This window comes from Lynx canadensis, chromosome D2, assembly GCF_007474595.2.
Source record: "Lynx canadensis isolate LIC74 chromosome D2, mLynCan4.pri.v2, whole genome shotgun sequence".
In the NCBI taxonomy this organism is placed as follows: Eukaryota; Metazoa; Chordata; class Mammalia; order Carnivora; family Felidae; genus Lynx; species Lynx canadensis.
Genome location: NC_044313.2, coordinates 85,521,651 through 85,539,946, shown reverse-complemented (window position 1 = coordinate 85,539,946; position 18,296 = coordinate 85,521,651). Strand labels below are relative to the sequence as shown.

General features: G+C 45.1%; 1 protein-coding gene across 1 annotated transcript in view; it reads left to right on the top strand.

The window, feature by feature from the left end:
* Nucleotides 1–13,636, top strand: part of ZWINT (ZW10 interacting kinetochore protein) — a 33,940-nt gene extending 20,304 nt beyond the window's left edge. The window contains exon 8 of the mRNA XM_030335122.1: nt 13,152–13,636. Within this exon, the coding sequence (XP_030190982.1) occupies nt 13,152–13,196 (45 nt within the window). The 3' untranslated portion in view covers nt 13,197–13,636. The remainder of the gene's footprint in view (nt 1–13,151) is intronic.
* The last annotated feature ends 4,660 nt before the right edge of the window (nt 13,637–18,296 follow it).

The following is an 18,296-nucleotide window of genomic DNA, read 5'->3' as shown; positions in this document are numbered from 1 at the left end:
GAAGTAGAACGTGATGAGATGTCCCCGGACCCGAAGCTCGTCTGCGCTGAGTGAGGCCCCACGGGTGCAGCCCGGCTGAGACGGGAGTCCAGGCCTGCCGGTGGCCCTGCCCAGGCCCCCACCGTGCTCCCGCGCCGAGCGAGGACAGAGCTGTGGCAGGTGGCAGGCACGTGATCCTGCTGGCCCCGCCGTCGGCATCCGCTCCTGGTGCCCGGGCAGGTGTCTGCGGTGACAGGATCGTGTGCCCGGAAACGGCCACTTGTCCCTTGTCACTCCACGCATCTTCCTCTTGGGAGACAAGCCTGCGGGCGGCACTGGAACGCTGGGCTCGGACGCCGCTGTGGCTCCTCACCTGGGGAGGCAGGTGACCCCCCCCGGGACCTTCAGCCCTGTCCCTTCGGGAGCAGCTGGGAGCGCGTGGGTCCTCCGACGTCCCCGCGTCCCAGGGGAACCAAGCGGAGGGACGGCTGCACCCCACCCCTCCCGGCCGGGCCCTGCCCTGCAACCAGGTGTGTGATGTGCTCACCTGTCACCTGGGGCCCCGGCGACACGTCCGAGTGACGCACCAGTGACAGGCGCCTCGGTCCCGGGCTAGCTCAGTCGCTGCGTCTCCCCCGCGGTGACACAGGTACAGCCTCCCGGGGGGCTTGTGACCCTCTGCCCCGCGAGTTCCCTCCGACGGTCCCCAGGCCCACGTGCTGGGCCTGGACTCGGGGGCTCCGGGGAAGACTTCTGAAAGCTAAGAGCTCCTTCCTCCTTGCTCTGATTTCCGGAAGTCACGTGTCTCACGTGCGGTCCTGGTCCTGTTCTGTTTGATATTTCCTTTGTGATGAAGTCCCCGCCCCCTCTGCGCTCCCCAGGCCTCAGCCAACCCACACCGACTCCCCCTGCAGCCCGCATGGGGGGGGGGGGGTTGCTGAGAGCTGTTGGGGGGTGGTGGTGGTGAGGGTTCGGGGGCGGCCGTTTGTCACAGACTCTTCCTGACCTCAGTGGTCTCCAAGACTTTCCCTATGAGCAACAGCATCTTTTAAAAAAATTAATGAATCTCAAATAATTGTCATCTTTTTGTTAAAAGTATAATTAGTAAAAGTGAAAATGTTGACTTTGAACAGTATGGTGTTTTAATCTAATCTCGGAGGATCGCCAGATGACTGAGTTGCCATGGCAACCTGTTAGCAGTGGAAATGCAAGAAAACTTTAAATATGAAATGTTTTGATCGTGTCTGTTCCTAATTGGTACTCTCTCCTCTCCGGTGTTTCCGCTGATCTTTTCATAACACTTCAGTGGAGTACACATTTATCAGCAGTTAGAAGTTGTTTTATAGACAGTGAAACTATCACAACTTTATGATTGTTATCTTAAAAATATGTAATATATTTGTGACGCTTTGACAAACCTTTTGAAAAGCTGTTCTTACCTCAGCAATCTTTGGCGCATCTCAGAGCAGAGCCCCAAGATTGCTCCTGTGACCTTCCACACCCCGAGCCCGGTTCCACCTGGCACTCCCCATGTTTTAGGGAAATTATCGCTGACACTCTCTCTTCCTTGTTTGTGTATTCTTACTACAGAATACACTGCCCTTCGCATTACAGGTACCCGAGAGTTGTTTCTTTCCTTATTCTTCGTACAACTTGTGAGCCTTATTTCTCAGGGGCTCAGACTCAGTTCAAGCCAGGCACGGGTCAAGATATATTTAAAATTGCACACGAATTGGGGCAGATGCAGCCTTTTAGGAAATCTCCAAATGAAGGAGAGAGGCTCATTCGTACTACAATGTAACATTTTGAAATATATAGATCTTGCAATTTTTTAAAAAATGTTTATTTTGAGAGAGAGAGACAGTCAAGGAGGGGCAGAGAGAGAATCCCAAGCAGGCTCCACGTTGTCAGTGCAGAGCCTGACGCGGGGCTTGAACTCGTGAACAGTGACTTCATGTCCTGAGCTGAGATCAAGAGTTGGATGCTTAACCGACTGACCCACCTAGGCGTCTCAGATGTTGGAACTTTTTTATGGTGGAAAAGCATACATGACAAAATTTGCCATTCTAACTACAAGTGTACAATTAAGTGGCATTTAGTGCAGTCACACTGTTGTACAGCCGTCACCACTGTCTGCCTCCAGAACTTTTTCATGTTCCCAGACCTAAACTCCTTACCCAGTAACAGTAAGCCAGCCCCTAACAACCACCATCTGCTTTGTGTCTCTATGAATTTATGAGACTTATTATGAGACTTAATATATTTAGAGTTATTATGAGACTGAATATAAGTAGAATCCTACAACACTTGTTCCTCTGTGGCTGGCTTACTTTTAGCACGGTATTTTCTTTTTTTTTTTTTTTTTTTATTTTTTTTTTTTTTCAACGTTTATTTATTTTTGGGACAGAGAGAGACAGAGCATGAACGGGGGAGGGGCAGAGAGAGAGGGAGACACAGAATCGGAAACAGGCTCCGGGCTCCGAGCCATCAGCCCAGAGCCTGATGCGGGGCTCGAACTCACGGACCGCGAGATCGTGACCTGGCTGAAGTCGGACGCTTAACCGGCTGCGCCACCTAGGCGCCCCTAGCACGGTATTTTCAATGTCAATTTTTTCTTCATTGAGTCTGAATAACATTCTCCTCCTGTATGTATATATCACATTTTGTGTGTTTGTTCATTCATCAATGGGCACTTAGGTTGCTTCACGTTTAGGCTCTTTTGAACAGCGTTGCTATGAATGTGTATGTACAAATATCCATAGGAGTCCCTGTGTTCACTTCTTCTGAAATTCCGGAAGTGGAATTGCTGGATAATAAGGTAATCCTAGGCTCAATTTTTGGAGAAACTACCATACTGTTTTCCACAGTGGGTGCACCATCTGACGTTTCCACCAGCTATGCACAGAGGTTCCAGTTATTCTACATCTTCACCAAAACTTGTTACTTTCTAGCTTTTTTTGTTGTTTTTGATAATAGCCACACTAATGGGTATGAAGTAGTATCTCATGGTTTTGATGTGCGTTTCCCCATCAATTCCCAGTGACCAGTGTCGAGCATCTTTTCATATACTAACTAGTTGGTCATTTTTTTAGGTGAAATGTCTGTTCAGTCCTGTGACTTTTTTTTTTTTTTAAATTTTTTTTTTTTTCAACATTTATATATTTTTGGGACAGAGAGAGACAGAGCATGAACAGGGGAGGGGCAGAGAGAGAGGGAGACACAGAATCGGAAACAGGCTCCAGGCTCTGAGCCATTAGCCCAGAGCCCGACGCGGGGCTCGAACTCACGGACCGCGAGATCGTGACCTGGCTGAAGTCGGACGCTTAACCGACTGCGCCACCCAGGCGCCCCAGTCCTGTGACTTTTTTAATCAGGTCATTTGATTTTTTGCTGCTGAATTGTAGGAGCTCTGTATTTTCTATATTAATCTCTTACTGGATATATGATATGCAGATATGTTCTCCCATCCCATGAGTCACCTTTTTGCTCTGTTATAGCCATTGATGCACAAATATATTTTTTCTTTAATGTATATTTATTTTAAGAGAGAGAGCAGGGTAGGAGCAGAGAGAAAGGGAGCGAGAGAGAGAATCTGTGCTGACAGCACAGAGCCTGATGAGGGGCTCGATCTCATGAACCATGAGATCATGATCTGCGCTGAAATCAAAAGTCAGATGCTTCACTGACTGAGCCACCCAGGTGCCCTGATGCACCTTTTTAAAAAATATTTTAATATTAAGTGTTTTTAATTTTGATAAAATCCAACTTACCTAATTTTTTGTTGTTGCCTTGATTTTGGTGTCCTATCCAAGAAAACAGTACCAAATCAAATGTAGTGAAGCTTTCCCTCTGTGTTTTCTTCTAAAAGTTTCAGAGTTTAATTAGTTCTTAGATTTGAGCCTTTGATCCACTTTGAGTCAGTTTGTATATGGTATAAGTAAGAATCTAACTTCATTCTTCTGCACACAAGTATCCGGTTTTCCAACACCATTTGTTGAAAAGGGCCCTTTTCCCATTGAATGGTCATGATACCATTGTCTAATATTTACCATACATGTGAGGATTTATTATTTTTTTGGTAACATTACTGAATTTGTTTATTCTTTTTTTTTTTTTTTTTGGTGTGGAATATTTAGGGTTTTCTGCCTGTAAGATCATGTCATCTGTGAACAAAAATAATTTTATTTCTTCCTCTTTTATTTGGATGCCTCTTATTTCTTTTTCTGTCTAGTTGCTCTGGCTAGGACTTCCATTACTATGTTGAATAAAAGCAGAAAGAGGGGATCCTTGCCTTGTTCCTGATCTTAGAGGAAAAACTTGCAGATTTTTACTTTTGAATTTGGTGGTTACCATGCATTTTTCATATATGGCCTTTATTTTGTTAGAGGGTTTTCTTCTAGTTTGTTGAGTGCTTTTATCATGAAGGAGTGTTTTATTTTGTCGAGCTTTTTTTTTTTTTAAATCAATTGAGATAACCATTTTTTTTATTCCATTCTGTTAATGTGGTTTATGTCATTGTTTGATTTTCATATGTTAAACCATTTTTGCATTCCAGGAGTAAATCCTACTTGGTTTTGTGAATAGTTCTCTTAATATATAATTTGAATTTTGGTTTGATGGTATTTTGTTGAAGATTCTTGCATCAACGTTCTTGAGAAATAATTGTCTGTAGGTTTGTTGTTACTGGTTTTCTTTGTCTCACTTTGATATCAGAGTAATGCTAGCTGCATAGAATGAGTTAGGAAGTTGTCTTAGTTCAGGCTGCTTATAAACTGGTGGCTTATAAGCAACAGAAATTTATTTTTCACAGTTGTTGAGACTGAAGAATCCAAGATCAAGGTGCCGGAAGATTCAGTGTCTGGCAAGGACCCTCTTTCTCGTTCATACCCCTGACCTCATTAGGTCCTTACATGATAGAAGGATGAGGGAGCTCTGTGGGTTCTCTTGTATAAGGGCGAGAATCCCATTCCTGAGGTCTCCATCATCATGACTTAATCGCCTTTCAAAGACCCCAACTTTTAATATCATCACTTTGGATGTTAAGATTTCAACATATGAATTCTAGGAGGACACAAACAATCTCTAGCACAAGTGTTTCCTCCTCTTCAGTGTTTTGGAAGAATTTGAAAAGGATTGGCTTAATTCCTTTTTAAATGTTTGGCAGAATTCATTGGAGACACTGGGCTGGGCTTTTCTTTGTTGGGAGGTTTTGATTACTGATTCAATCAACCTGTTAATTAGAGATGTATTCAGATTTATCTCTTAACGATTCAGTCTTGGTAGAGTGTGTGTGTGTGTGTGTATATTTTAATGTTTAAGGGAGGGAAGTAGGGCCTGGAACATCTCAGTCCCCCATCTGGCTTATACCTCTGTCTGTTGCACTCTGTTTACATTGTGTTCCGTCCTGGAAATCATCGGCAGCAGCACTTACTGTTCATGCAGTAAGAGCTTCCTTCTTTTCCAGCCAGCTGTTCCCTCTCACTTTTGCACGTGGCGTACATATGGTTACACCACTGAAATTGATGACTAGGACGTATCAGTTCCCTTGCTGTGATTGAAGACTGTATTTCACCCTGAAGGCACATGTCTTAGTGCAGGGGGTGGTGACTCTGCTTTCGAGAAACATGGATTCGTGTTCCAAACCTGGTGAATAACAACACTAGTGTTTTGGAGACTCAGTCATCTTATCTGTAAAACGAGAATGTTAAAGTAAATGTTTTTTAAAGGCTCTGTTTTATCTAACTCTATGGTTTTATAATGTAGATAGTAATTTAAAATTTGATACAGTATAAGTGAGCATGAGAAGAGTTTTCTGTGTACCTACTCAGGACACAGCTACCTGGAGCACTTTGGATTAGGTCAACAGGCAGCCCTTATGAAAATAGCGAAGAGGGCACTGGAATAAGTCACTGGGACCTAAGGAAACAGAATCTGATTCTTTTTTTTTTTTTTTTAGAAAAAAAGAAAAGATTTTTATTTTTTATTTATTTACTATTAGAAAATGATTCTTAAATCAATATGCACCTGCCCCAGCCTTTCACAGAGTGTTACAGGTTGTCTGTGAACTTTTCCCTGAGGGTAAAATAGACCCATCTCTGGACATTTTCCTGGAGGAAAGGCTCATTGTTGGCAGGGAGCGTCTTTGGAGAATAATGCTATATGATGTACCTCAACTATCCTTTGATTCTGGCCTAGGAGAATATGGCTCAAATTCTTTGATAAATAAGGTTATAAGAATATGACAGAAAAAGCCGTAATATAAGCAAATATGGAAGGAATGTAATCTAAGAAAATATGGAAGGAAAAAAAAAAAAAACAGTGAACAACCGTTGCAGACTTTGAGGCTGGAGTAATCTGTTGTCCAGCAAGAGATCGGGTGCAGAATTAAGTGTGAGGGAGGCTAATGTCTAGGAGGAAACAAGAGCCAGGAGGAAGCGTCTTTATTAGGATCAGAAGGTTTACAAGCATGATGGACATGCACAAAGAGACAGTGAAACCGTGAACCTTAACTCTAGTGTGAGGGAAAGGGGGTTACGAAGATATGCGGTGTTAGGGGTTTGGGTCAGTACAAAACAGAACCCTGGCGCGGGGCACATGGCTGTTTACAGCAGGCACCAGGCGCGTATCTGTTCATCTTACCTGGTCTAGGGGCTGAGACAGATGGTGCGTGCTACTGCAGGGTCAACAAGGCTCCTTTCTTTCACTAATTAGCTCCTGGAAGTTTCTCCGTGCTGTGGTGGTATGCCCTGTTTTACCTGTTTACCTACTCTGGAGGCTTTAGTCCTGTGGAAGCAGCTTTCTGCTTTTATACTATGCTGAGGCACTTTTGCCCTGTTCATCTATTCTCGGGCGCTTTTGTCCTGGGCCTTGTTAACTGATTGGTGCAAGCTCAGGGAATTCCTTAACTCACTCACCACAAACAACTTCAGGGTCACTAGAAAAATAAACTAGGCTCATAAAGGTGGAAGGAACTCAATGGTATTCAAATGCAAGAACCATCCAGAAAACTCACAAACCGGCCCTTCAATTCCCAGAGAAAATAAGTTTGCTTTAATATTGCTTACTGCCGAAAAAAAATTATTATTGGTTACTTTAGGACTTGAGGCCTGTGTGTTTAACACTGCCGTGAAGAAAATCTGTGTACACAAAGGAGATTCTTCGTTATTTTCGGAAATCATAGCATGGAAAATAGAACACAGAATATACTTGAAGAGGCTTCTAAAAGGAAACAAAATTCTATAAATAGTTTACTTTCCATGTTAAAATGTAATGTTCATGAATAGTAGCCACAAATATTTCTTTTGATCAATACGCTGTTCTGTTTGCTTATAATTTACACATAATTGAAGGTTGTTACACCTTATAAATGTATAATAGGTGTTGCCATTTATTTCCTTATCCTATTAAAACGTGAAATGCCACTATCTTCTGTTATTTTCAGATAGTTCTTTAGCTCATGTTTTCACGCATGTGGCACCGTTGGTTATGTCACTTCTGCTCATTAATGTCAGCAACGATAGAGAAAAGAGAACTGAAGTATAAATGCTGAAGTATAAATGCTGAATCCATCACAGTGTGGATAAAACAGTTCAAAACTAGGTGAAAGTTAATGAACTAATGAAAGTGAAGTTCACTGATGTGAATTAGAAACCATCGTATTTGGTCAAGATACTCGGTTCTATTATTTGCATTAGTTGGATTCAGGCAAAATACAAGAGACCCAAGTGTGAGAAAGTGTGGTCGTGTCCTCCTGCTGGTATCCTTCCGGCCCTCGTGGGGTGTCCTTCCGCCGCCATCCTGCCGCCCACCAGGGGTTTCCTTCCGCCTCTGACCTTCCGGCCCCCGTGGGGTATCTTTCTGCCTCCGTTCTTCCGGCCCCCGTGGGGTATCCTTCCGGTGCCGTCCTGCCACCCCTGTGGGGTGTCCTTCTGCCTCTGTCCTTTCGGCCCCAGTGGGGTGTGCTTTTGGCCCCATCCTTCTGAGCCCCCATGGGTGTCCTTCTGGCTTCGTCCTGGCTCCCCCGTGAGACGTAGCTGATACAGACACTTGAGGGAAAGGACCCTGGGAAGCAGGCAGAGAAGGAGGCACCAGGAATCAGTCTGCCCACCAGGGCAACACGTTGCCCTGATGGAACCTGCCTCCTGCACCTATTTTGGAACTTGGGAGACTTGCAACCTTACAACTTGCAGGGGATGGCTTAGATGACGCCTTGCGATTCATTTCAGTCAGTTTCATCTCTGAGCTCAGCAACTTTAGCTTTTGCTGAAGCCCAGGCCCCGGGGCCAACAGCCGTGCGCGTGCGCCCAGAGTAGCTTGCCCCCAGCTGGCAGGAAGTCAGGGTGAGCAGTCAGGACCTGCCCTCCAAATATCCACAGTCTTGTTCTGATCCCTGAATGCTGCCTTGGACTATACCCTGGATGTCTGAATAAGACCTGCTTGTCCCCCTGAGACTCACAAGTGACTGGGCAGCCTGGTTGAAGCCGGTGCATGGGTTGGCCTCATCTTGCTGCTGGAAGTTCTGTTGATAATAGCTATAATTATACTCCGTGCAGGACAAATTAAATATCTTTAGCCCGAGTCTCTGTTGGTCAGATTGATCAGGATGACAGATGGAGCTGTATACTCATGTGAAGAAATACTCAAGTTCCGCCAGGAATGTGCAGGGTCAGATATTGGGGCAGGCAAACAGCCCTTGCCTGAGCATCACTGCCGGGCATGGCAAGAATGCACAGTCCGACCACCCTGCCTGGGCGATTTCTCAGGGTTGTATGTGCAGCCAGCCACCTTGAGGAAGGAAGTGACCTCTCTAGGAGAAAGTGGGTTTGTTCGCTGTCTTCTGTAAAAGATGGCCCCCATGGCCCCCCATGGCCTGTGCTCCTCCGATGTGACAAACCCACTGTATGTGTAGCTCACACTAGGGCCCTCCACGTTGGCCCCGTGGGACTGGGCCCCGAGGAGAGGGATGCTTTTGCTACTCAGTGTGCTGTGAGTAATAAAGTTCTTTGTCTCTGGGAAAAAACATCCAATCCAATAGAAGCCTGAAAAGAAAAATAAATACATAGTAAAGGAATGTATAAAATAAGATAGAAATTAGTCCAGATAATTGCTAATAAAAAATTTACGTAGACTAAATATACTTGATAAGATGCGGCAATTTGAGAAGGAATTTTAAAATGATCTATGACGTGTACCAGAGACACTGCTATTAGAGGACAGGACAAGTGATGAAGATCCTGGAGCGGTCAGGCACCAAACAAATAATTAGGCTTCAGCTGTAAAATTTTAATATACACCAAGTATCTTGCTATATTAATATTTGTAAGCTCTCATCAAACTCGAAACAGTTGATCTTGTTAGAATGCCGCCAGATGGGATCCATATTGATCTTATTTAAGGTTTACAACAAACTCGAAAACCAGGTGTTTTTAAAAAGCAGAGAATGGAGCTGTGAACCTTCGAGTAATTTCTCAAGAGCTTGCCTAGAACGTGTGGCCCAACTAGGACTCAGTCTGCGTGTTTGGTTCCTTCTCTCCTTCCCTCCTCCACCCCTCCTCTCCTCCCTCCTTCCGTCCTTTTCTTTCTTCCTATCCTATTCCTAACTCCAAAGCTGTTACGCTTTTGGATCTGTCTTTGAGTCTCTTATTCATGCGCTAGTTACGAGTAACTTAATAAACATGAGATCATTTGGCAGCTGCCTAGGATGTTATGATAAGTAGAAAAGGCCGCATTACATGTTAGCTTTGGAGACCTGACCAAATTATTCCAACCTATTCTCTGTGGTGTTCTACCCTCACTGTTTCTTAAATAATGAGATTATCTAATGTCAGAAGCGCTGCGTCCTTTGCAGTGGTCTTGGAAGGGATGTGTAGGGGGGAGGAGGAGGCTAGAAGGCCTAAAGAATGTGCTACTGTACTTGTGAAGAGGGAGTCCTTTGTTCTCTGGGTCCTGTAGCTCTGGTGACAGTTTTCCCTTTCACACCCTAACGCCAGTGACTACAGAGAAGAGTGTGCTTTCTACTATGTGATCCCCTTTGCGGGTGGTGGGTGGGAAACAAGGGATAAAGGGGCCTGTTGCACGTGCAAGACGGTGGGCACATTGCACCTGCTCAGGAGATCATGGGGCACGAACAGAAGAGCCGCCAGTTGCAGAAACGTGGCAGAAGCACAGCGGCACCTTGTTCCTTGTTCGTTTTTCTGCTGTTACAGCTTCAAGGCGACTCCCTCTGGGGCCCTGCTCTGCACTTTGGAGGCTCAAGTTTGGTGGCCCTTTTTACCAGTTTGCACCCCTTTCTCCTCAGGCGACCGCTCACACTGTGAACCCCGTGCCCGTATCACGGCACCTATTAGTGTCTGTGACCAGAGAGCACACAGACTGATACGCCCTCGAACTCTATGTAAACTGTAGAACACGCAAATTAGATAACTCGCTCGTGCAAGATGACTTTTTAACTCTTAAAAGACTAATGTACACAAAATGTAAAAAAGGACAGTTAAGCAAATGCCAATTAAAGCATCCTCTGAAGACCAGCAGCATCCGCAGGGAACTTCTTAGAATATTCTGAGTTCCCGCCCCCAATTACTGAGTGAAGGCCGTTAGTCTGCGGGATTTTTCTAAATGTTAATTTTATTTATTGAGAGAGAGAGTGAGGATGAGCAGGGGACGGGCAGAGAGAGAGGGAGAGAGAGAAAAATTCCCATGCAGGCCTCGCACTGCCAGCACAGAGCCCGACGCAGAGCTCGAACTCATGAACCATGAGATCATGACCTGAGCCAAAATCAAAGAGTCGTTTGCTTCACCGACTGAGCCCCCCAGGTGCCCCACGTGAATCTTTGTTTAATAAATACTCCAGATAATGTTAATGCAAAATAAAATGTGTGAACCAGTGGCATTTATTTATTTATTTATTTATTTATTTATTTATTTATTTTCTGTAGTGACATGGCAGGTAAGACTCCTTCGGACTCTTAATTTTATTTTATTTTTATTTTTTTAAAGATTTTTTTTTTTTAACGTTTATTTATTTTTGAGACAGAGAGAGACAGAGCATGAACGGGGGAGGGTCAGAGAGAGGGAGACACAGAATCTGAAACAGGCTCCAGGCTCTGAGCTGTCAGCCCAGAGCCCGATGCGGGGCTCGAACTCACGGACCGCGAGATCATGACCTGAGCCGAAGTCGGCCGCTTAACCATCTGAGCCACCCAGGCACCCCTGGACTCTTAATTTTAAAAGAGTGAAGAAATAATTTCCAAGTAGTTCAGTGTTGGGTTACTGGTATAGAGGAGGAATTAATTTTGTAATAGAGCAGACCGACAAAAGTCTTGAGGATTTGGTAACATACGTGTGCCACTTGGACATGACATTCTATAAATGTCAATCATCACGGAATTCTAACATGCCCGCTTTTACATTTTAATATCTTCACAATCATGTGAGTCTTACAACCAATGCAATTAGAAGTGTTACGCTGATGAATTAACAGCTGTCCTCTGGCTTGGTTAAGAGTGAAAAAACGACTGCATGTTTGCATATGCATGCCATGTCAGTGTTTTCATGTTCTGTCTGCCTCGTCTCTGGAACACAGTCAAACTCTGATTTGTTCAGGTCTTAGCTCTGTCATGAACTTACTGTCCTCCTTAGTGATTCCCTGAGGTTATGTGAGCGACCGTCTTCATCTGTGAACTAGGCCGTCAGAACCGCGCTGTCCTCATCTATATGCCGGGGGAACCAAAGGGCTCTCCAACTCTAACGTTCTGTGGTTTCAATGAAATACTGTTAGAAATAAGATCAATTCACAGTGGTGGATGTAGACAGTTAAGGTTGCAGAACTGAACGGGATAAGAATGTCAGGAAGCAATGATTTTGCACAATAAAGAACTTTCTGGCCTGGACAGAAAGGATGCAAGAGGAGGAAATAAGATGATCCTAACAAAAATAATCCCGACTGGAGGGGCGTCTAGGTGGTGCAGTCGCTTGGGCATCCGACTTCGGCTCAGGTCATGATATCACACTTTGTGGGTTCGAGCCCCGCGTCGGGCTCTGTGCTGGCAGCTCAGAGCCTGGAGCCCGCTTCAGATTGTGTCTCCCCCTCTCTCTGCCCCTCCCCTGCTCACACGCTGTCTCTGTCTCCCAAAAATAAATAAACGTTAAAAAAAATAAAATCCCGATCTATTCCCTTTGTCACACACGGAGAGACTTGGGATCATGTTTCCAGGACAGAATGTGCCCCAGGGGAGGTAATTCCCGTGCGCCTGTGGGTCCTCAGAAGAGCCAAGAGAGATCACCTTCTTGATCATGGAAGAATTAGGGGATGAGCATGAAGGCTGGGGGACACACCAGACGGCTCGGGCCACTTCCAGCCTTCAGAGCGGCCAAGAGTGTCAGCAAAACGGGGGGACGTAATAAGGGGGCGAGCACACTTACAAGTGCCGCACGCCTACTTGGAAACAGGAATAGAGCGATAGTGCTGTGCTCTTAACTTTGTTTCCCAACATGCCGTGTGGTCAAACATGTTTGTCTCCTATTCCAGGTATTCCTTCAAGTGCTGGAGGCAAAAGTAAGTCCCCTCAGATACAGTCATAGCATAAATTGTCTTTGGCTCAAGCAGACCACCCGCCATAAGGGTCTGAGCACACGTAATTCGGGAGGCGGCTCTCGGGAGCTTTGGCCTTGAGTGTGGAAAGCACGGGAGAGGGAAAGGAGGGAGGCCCTTCCTGCACTGCCGCTGCAGGTCATCCGGGCACCGCCGCTCGCATCTCTGGGCCAGCGTGTAAAACGTGTACGGTGTGCCAGGCGGCAGGAAAGCCAGGCTGGGTATGCATTTGCCGGTCGTCCCGCGTTCGGGTTGCTCAGAGGATGAGCCTGCTGGTCCTTTCTCCGCTTGCACAGCGTGTTCGGCTGCCAGAGTCCCGTACGAGACAAGGCAGCGCTAGAGCAGAGCGAGCAGGGCACCGGTGGCTTCTGCGGCCCCCTCTCGGCACCCCATGTCCGCCTTGGTCTCACGTTCCGCTCCTCAGGGCTCATCCTTGCTTTAGCAAGGTCACGGCCACTCAGGATTGTGCGGCACACCTACAAAAACTCTTTGTTTTTAAATAATAATTGTAAAATCACACGCACTGTTAAGAAATAACACGGAGTTCTCGTATTGCACTCAGGTTTTCCCTTTTGTACCACAGATTCCAGATTTGCCGCAGCCAGCATCAACACACGTGACGATCTAGGTTGCCCGCTCCGCAAAGTGATCAAGATATTCATGTGTACGGACATCTGGGTTCTGTGCTCCCAGACCGTGATTCCTACAGTTGCCCGCTGAAGGTCTTCGCAGAGGCTGGATGGCCCAGGAGGGACCCCAGTGAATCTCCTGAGCTCCGGATACACCCACCTTTGTCCTTGCTTGTCACAATCCCACCTCCCGACCGAAGGGTTAGTGGCTTCCGGTAGTAGAGTATTTTATCTCTTGGCCACCTGCCGGTCTGCTGGCAGGAGAAACTCAAATAACCATTGGTTGTCATAGCTTTCTATTTGTCGAAATTCAAGTCTCTGCTACGAAGAATGTCCCCCACCCAGCCTTCCTCCAAGACAGAACCTGTTTACATAGACTGATTTAATAGCGGCGAGAAGTATAGATTGTGCGCTGGATCCTGGGAATGATAATGAGATAGGTCACTCCTAACCACCACACCTTGGTTCCGTACATTTTAGCTTCAGATACAGATGTTCATGGATTGGGATAAATGGAAGAATAAATATCGTAAGATATCCATGCTGCCCAACCAGTCTACAAATTGCTTTCAGTCTTTATCACAATCCCAAAAGCGTTTTTCACAGAAAAGAGAAAAAATGATCCTAGCGTTCTTATGAAACCACAAAAGATCGTGAATACCAAAGCAATCTTAAGAAGAACATGAGGTATCATGAGAAATCTAAAAAAGTCAAACTTGTAGAAACAGAGACTAGGATTGAGGTTGCCTGGCTGGGGAGGAGAGACATAGGGAGATGTTGGCAAAAGGGCTCAGACTGTCAGTTACAAGACGAGTAAGGTCTCATGATCGAATGTGCACTGATAACTGGAGTTCACATGACGGTATTGCGTGATTGAAATCTGCTAATAGACTAGAACATAAGTGTTCTCCCCTTTGCGCCCTCCCCCCCATAAAAAGGTCAATATGTAGGATGATGGATGTGTTCATCAACTTGGCGGGAATCCTTCCACAACGTACACGTGTATCAAATCCTCACACGGTACACTTCAAATATATTACAATTTTATTTGCCAATTATTTCTCAAAGCTGAACAAAAAGCAAACACAAAAAGAAGGAACAATGTTCAAAACTCTATTCTCCTAGAAAACCGTATGTAAGGTCTCCAGAAAATTCATAGTAAACATTCATAAATCCCACTTTTTTGTGGAGAATTGGAATATAAAGAGAATGCATACACATTAGGTAGGAAATTTTTATCAGCCCAGTTTTGGCCAGTCAACTGTGAGAAAGGGGGAGAAATGATGACTTTAGTATAATTTGCCCTAAGTCTCCATGAGAATACTACCCCCTCTGGGATTCCTTTCTGCCCACGCAGAGTTCCTAGAAGGTACTTTTTCCAAGCGCGTTGTGTGGAAAAACGTGACTTAGTTTCTTCGTGTCCTGACGATCCATGTACACTCTGGTTTGGCAGAGCCAGTTGTGCGCCTCTGTGATATAATGTGTCACAGACCATTCACATGGGGCTTCTGATCACGAGTGGTTCTCCAACTCACGTTGGCAACTACCGGTGCCGTTTTTGTGTGCCTACACGTGACTTGCATTTGAAATTGTTGTGTCAGGTAAACTGACTGCAGAAATCACGTTGTTATAAAAGACGTGAGCAGCCAGCCTTTGGAACAGAGACCTGGGCGTGGTGTAGACCGGGAGAAGAGCTGCCCGCGTGGGGGAGCGTGGAAGTGACTGTCGCCCAGGACGCACGTCCCGGGTGGCCTGGGCTCCTTGCTGTCTTGCTCCTTCATGCTGAGTCTGTAATTAGTGACCCGTCAGTAATGTGTGAGGCCAGCCATTGGCCACGTTGGTTCTGATCAGGAACGTTTGAAACCACAAAGGAATGTCCTCCCTTACATTTGTTAATCCAGGCTGCTATCTGGGAACCAAACGCCGTGCTAAATGCACTGCTTTCATTTTATCTGTCAAGAGTTCAGATTTTAAGACACTTTACCCTATTTTACAGATAGTTAGGGGGCACCTGGGTGGCTCAGTCAGTTAAGTGTCCGACTTCGGCTCAGGTCACGATCTCACCGTCCGTGAGTTCGAGCCCCGTGTCGGGCTCAGAGCCTGGAGCCTACTTTGGATTCTGTGTCTCCCTCTCTCCCCGCTTGCACTCTGTCTCTCTCTGTGTCTCAGAAATGAATAAACATTAAAAAAATTTAAAGATAGGGAAACTGAGGCTCAGCGAGATTGAAAATGACTGGTTAGTTGATAAAGGAGAGCTTACAGCTCGAGGTCCCGACGCCCTGTGCAGTGGGTGCCAGGAGGTCTGGACGGAAAAGAAGCTGGCCTCTGAAAAGCTGGAGATTCAGTAATTGTCGGAGCTGCTGACAGTAAAACTCGTTTTCTAATCCTCTCCTGGAAACGTATTTTTGCGAGGAAAAGGAGAGTTTTTTCTGGTTCTTATATTAAACTCAGTTCTCATCTCGGATCTTAGGACAAACGGGAGCAGCCACTCTCAAATGACCTCATTTGGATTTTCCTCCCAAAGATACTGCCATTCAGTTTCTCTTGCAGATTTCTAACGTACGCGTGAGACCTTTCCCTCATGAAGGCTGCCTCCACTTGAGGAGGTAGACGTTTGGTACAGTTTCCCTCAAAAACCTCAGAACCTATGAAGTGTGGTATTTAAGGGCAAGAGATGTTATTTCCTCTCCAGCCCATGTGACTCACATTAAGATTTTTTTTTAATTTTTTTTTTAATGTTGGTTTATTTTTGAGAGACAGAGACAGAGCGTGAATGGGGGAGGGGCGGAGAGAGGGACACACAGAATCCGAAACAGGCTTCAGGCTCCAAGGTGCCAAAACAGAGCCTGATGAGGGGCTTGAACCCACAAACTGTGAGATCGTGACCTGAGCTAAGTCGGACACTTGACCGACTGAGCCACCCAGGCACCCCAAGATTTTATCATCAAGGTTAAAAGTTTTCTCAAAACCTTTTTTTCCTTCATCATAGCCTTTTTATCTCGATATCTTTGTTATTGTCTGAACATTTGACTATTTGCATGCATTACTCATATATTTTAAAAGTTTATTTTGATTTGTATAGAGTCATGCAAAGTTCGATGGGTTGAGTGTTAGACCATAGCAAAATTTTCCCAAGTCAACTGTTTGTATTTAAATATCACATACTACACGAAAGTATATACTTTATACCAAATACAGTATAAATGAGAGAATTTAGCTGTGTGTTTCTAGAACTGCTGAGACAGTGATGTTATTTTCACTGTTTAAGTTTTCACCCTTCAGTATTTATGGGTTACCAGCACTGTTCCCCATTTTTAAGAATTGTCTTTGGTATGTATGTATGTATGTATGTATGTATTTAAATTTTATTTATTTTTGACAGAGACAGAGTGTGAGTGAGAGCTAGGGAGGGGCCGAAGGACTGAGAGAGAGGGAGACACAGAATCCGAACCAGGCTCCAGCCCAGACGTGGGGCTCGAACTCACGAACTGTGAGATCATGACCTGAGCCGAAGTTGGACACTCAACCGACTAAGCCACCCAGGTGCCCCTAAGAATTGTCTTTGGTATTTAAAATATAATTCGTGGGCTGAAGGAACATAATCCCAAGGTGTTTAAATGGTTAAACATCAAATAATGCACCTTGTTTGGTAAAAAGCATGACTCTATGCATATGGTGGTTGGAGGTTAAACTGGGAAGGTTATATGTTACTAACTTTAGAAATTATGTCCTGATGGATTGATGGTTGACTTAAATATAAATTCGTGCCAAGTACCTGTTTTGAGGAGTGGATTACTATGGCTGCAGTTTCCCTGAAGTCTTAGTTCTGTTTGCCTTTGTGTGACTTTAAGAAAACGAAGAATGGGAATGTGCAAATTGAGTTCTTTTTTTCCCTTTTGTATTTATTTGTTTTTATGCTTTTCTATCAGACAAGTGCCCTCCTCAGTCCCCATCCCCTGTTTCACCCAAACCCCACCGACCTCCCCTCTGGTGACCATCAGTGCTCTGTGGTTAAGAGTCTGTTTCTTGGTTTGCCCCCTCTCTTTTCCTGCCTTTGCTCATTTGTTTCTTAAATTCCAAACATGAGTGAAATCATATGGTATTTATCTTTCTCTGACGGACTTATTTCACTTAACATCGTGCACTCTAGTTGCATCCACGTAGTTGCAAATGGCAAGGTTTCATTCTTCTTTATGTGTGAATAATATTTCATTGTGTATACGTTACGCTTCTTCATTCATCAGCCGATGGACACTTGGGCTGTTTACATAATTTGGCTGTTGTAAATAATTCTGCTATAAACATTGGGTTACATGTATCTCTGAATTAGCGTTTTTATATTTTGGGGGTAAATACCCAGTAGTGCAATTGCTGGGTCATAGGATAGTTCTATTTTTAACTTTTTGAGGCACCTCCACACTGTTTTCCAGAGCGGCTGCCCCAGTTTGCATTCCCACCAGCAGTGGAAGAGGGTTGCCCTTTCTCTACTTCCCCACCAACACCTGTTGTTGATTTTAGCCATTCTGATAGGTGTGAGGTGGTATCTCATCGTGATTTTGATTTGTACTTCCCTGATGATGAGTGATGTTGAGCATCATTTCCTGAAAACGTTTAGGAAGAAAAGCACTGACTTTAGCCAGGTTTTCCCCTTTGTGTCTCATAAACACGGACGGTCTAGGAGCTGGATGCCAAGTAGTGATGTAGCCCACTGAGGCACGTTGAGGCACTCACAGATAAATGTGCCCACCGTACAATCCCTCCCTCACTGCTGCACAAGCAGCTGTCCTGAGAACCTGGTGCATCACCGGAAGCCAACGGCAGGTGTGGACGGGACGCCAGGCCTCCCTGCCAAGCACCGCGCTGGCTGGGCTCGTCCAGCGTGGCCGTCGGCGCATCTGGTACACGTCATCTCCAGTTTACATTCGACTCTGCTCTTTTGTGCAGCATCTCAGGACACGCTTACTTGCCAGTCACACACAATAGCACACACTTCTCCCAGTAGCGATTTATAAAAATAATTCAGATGAGAGACTACTTTCAGAATTGTTAAAGAAGTCAGATACAGAGAATGTCAGCATTTCTTTTCCCCAAACTCACAT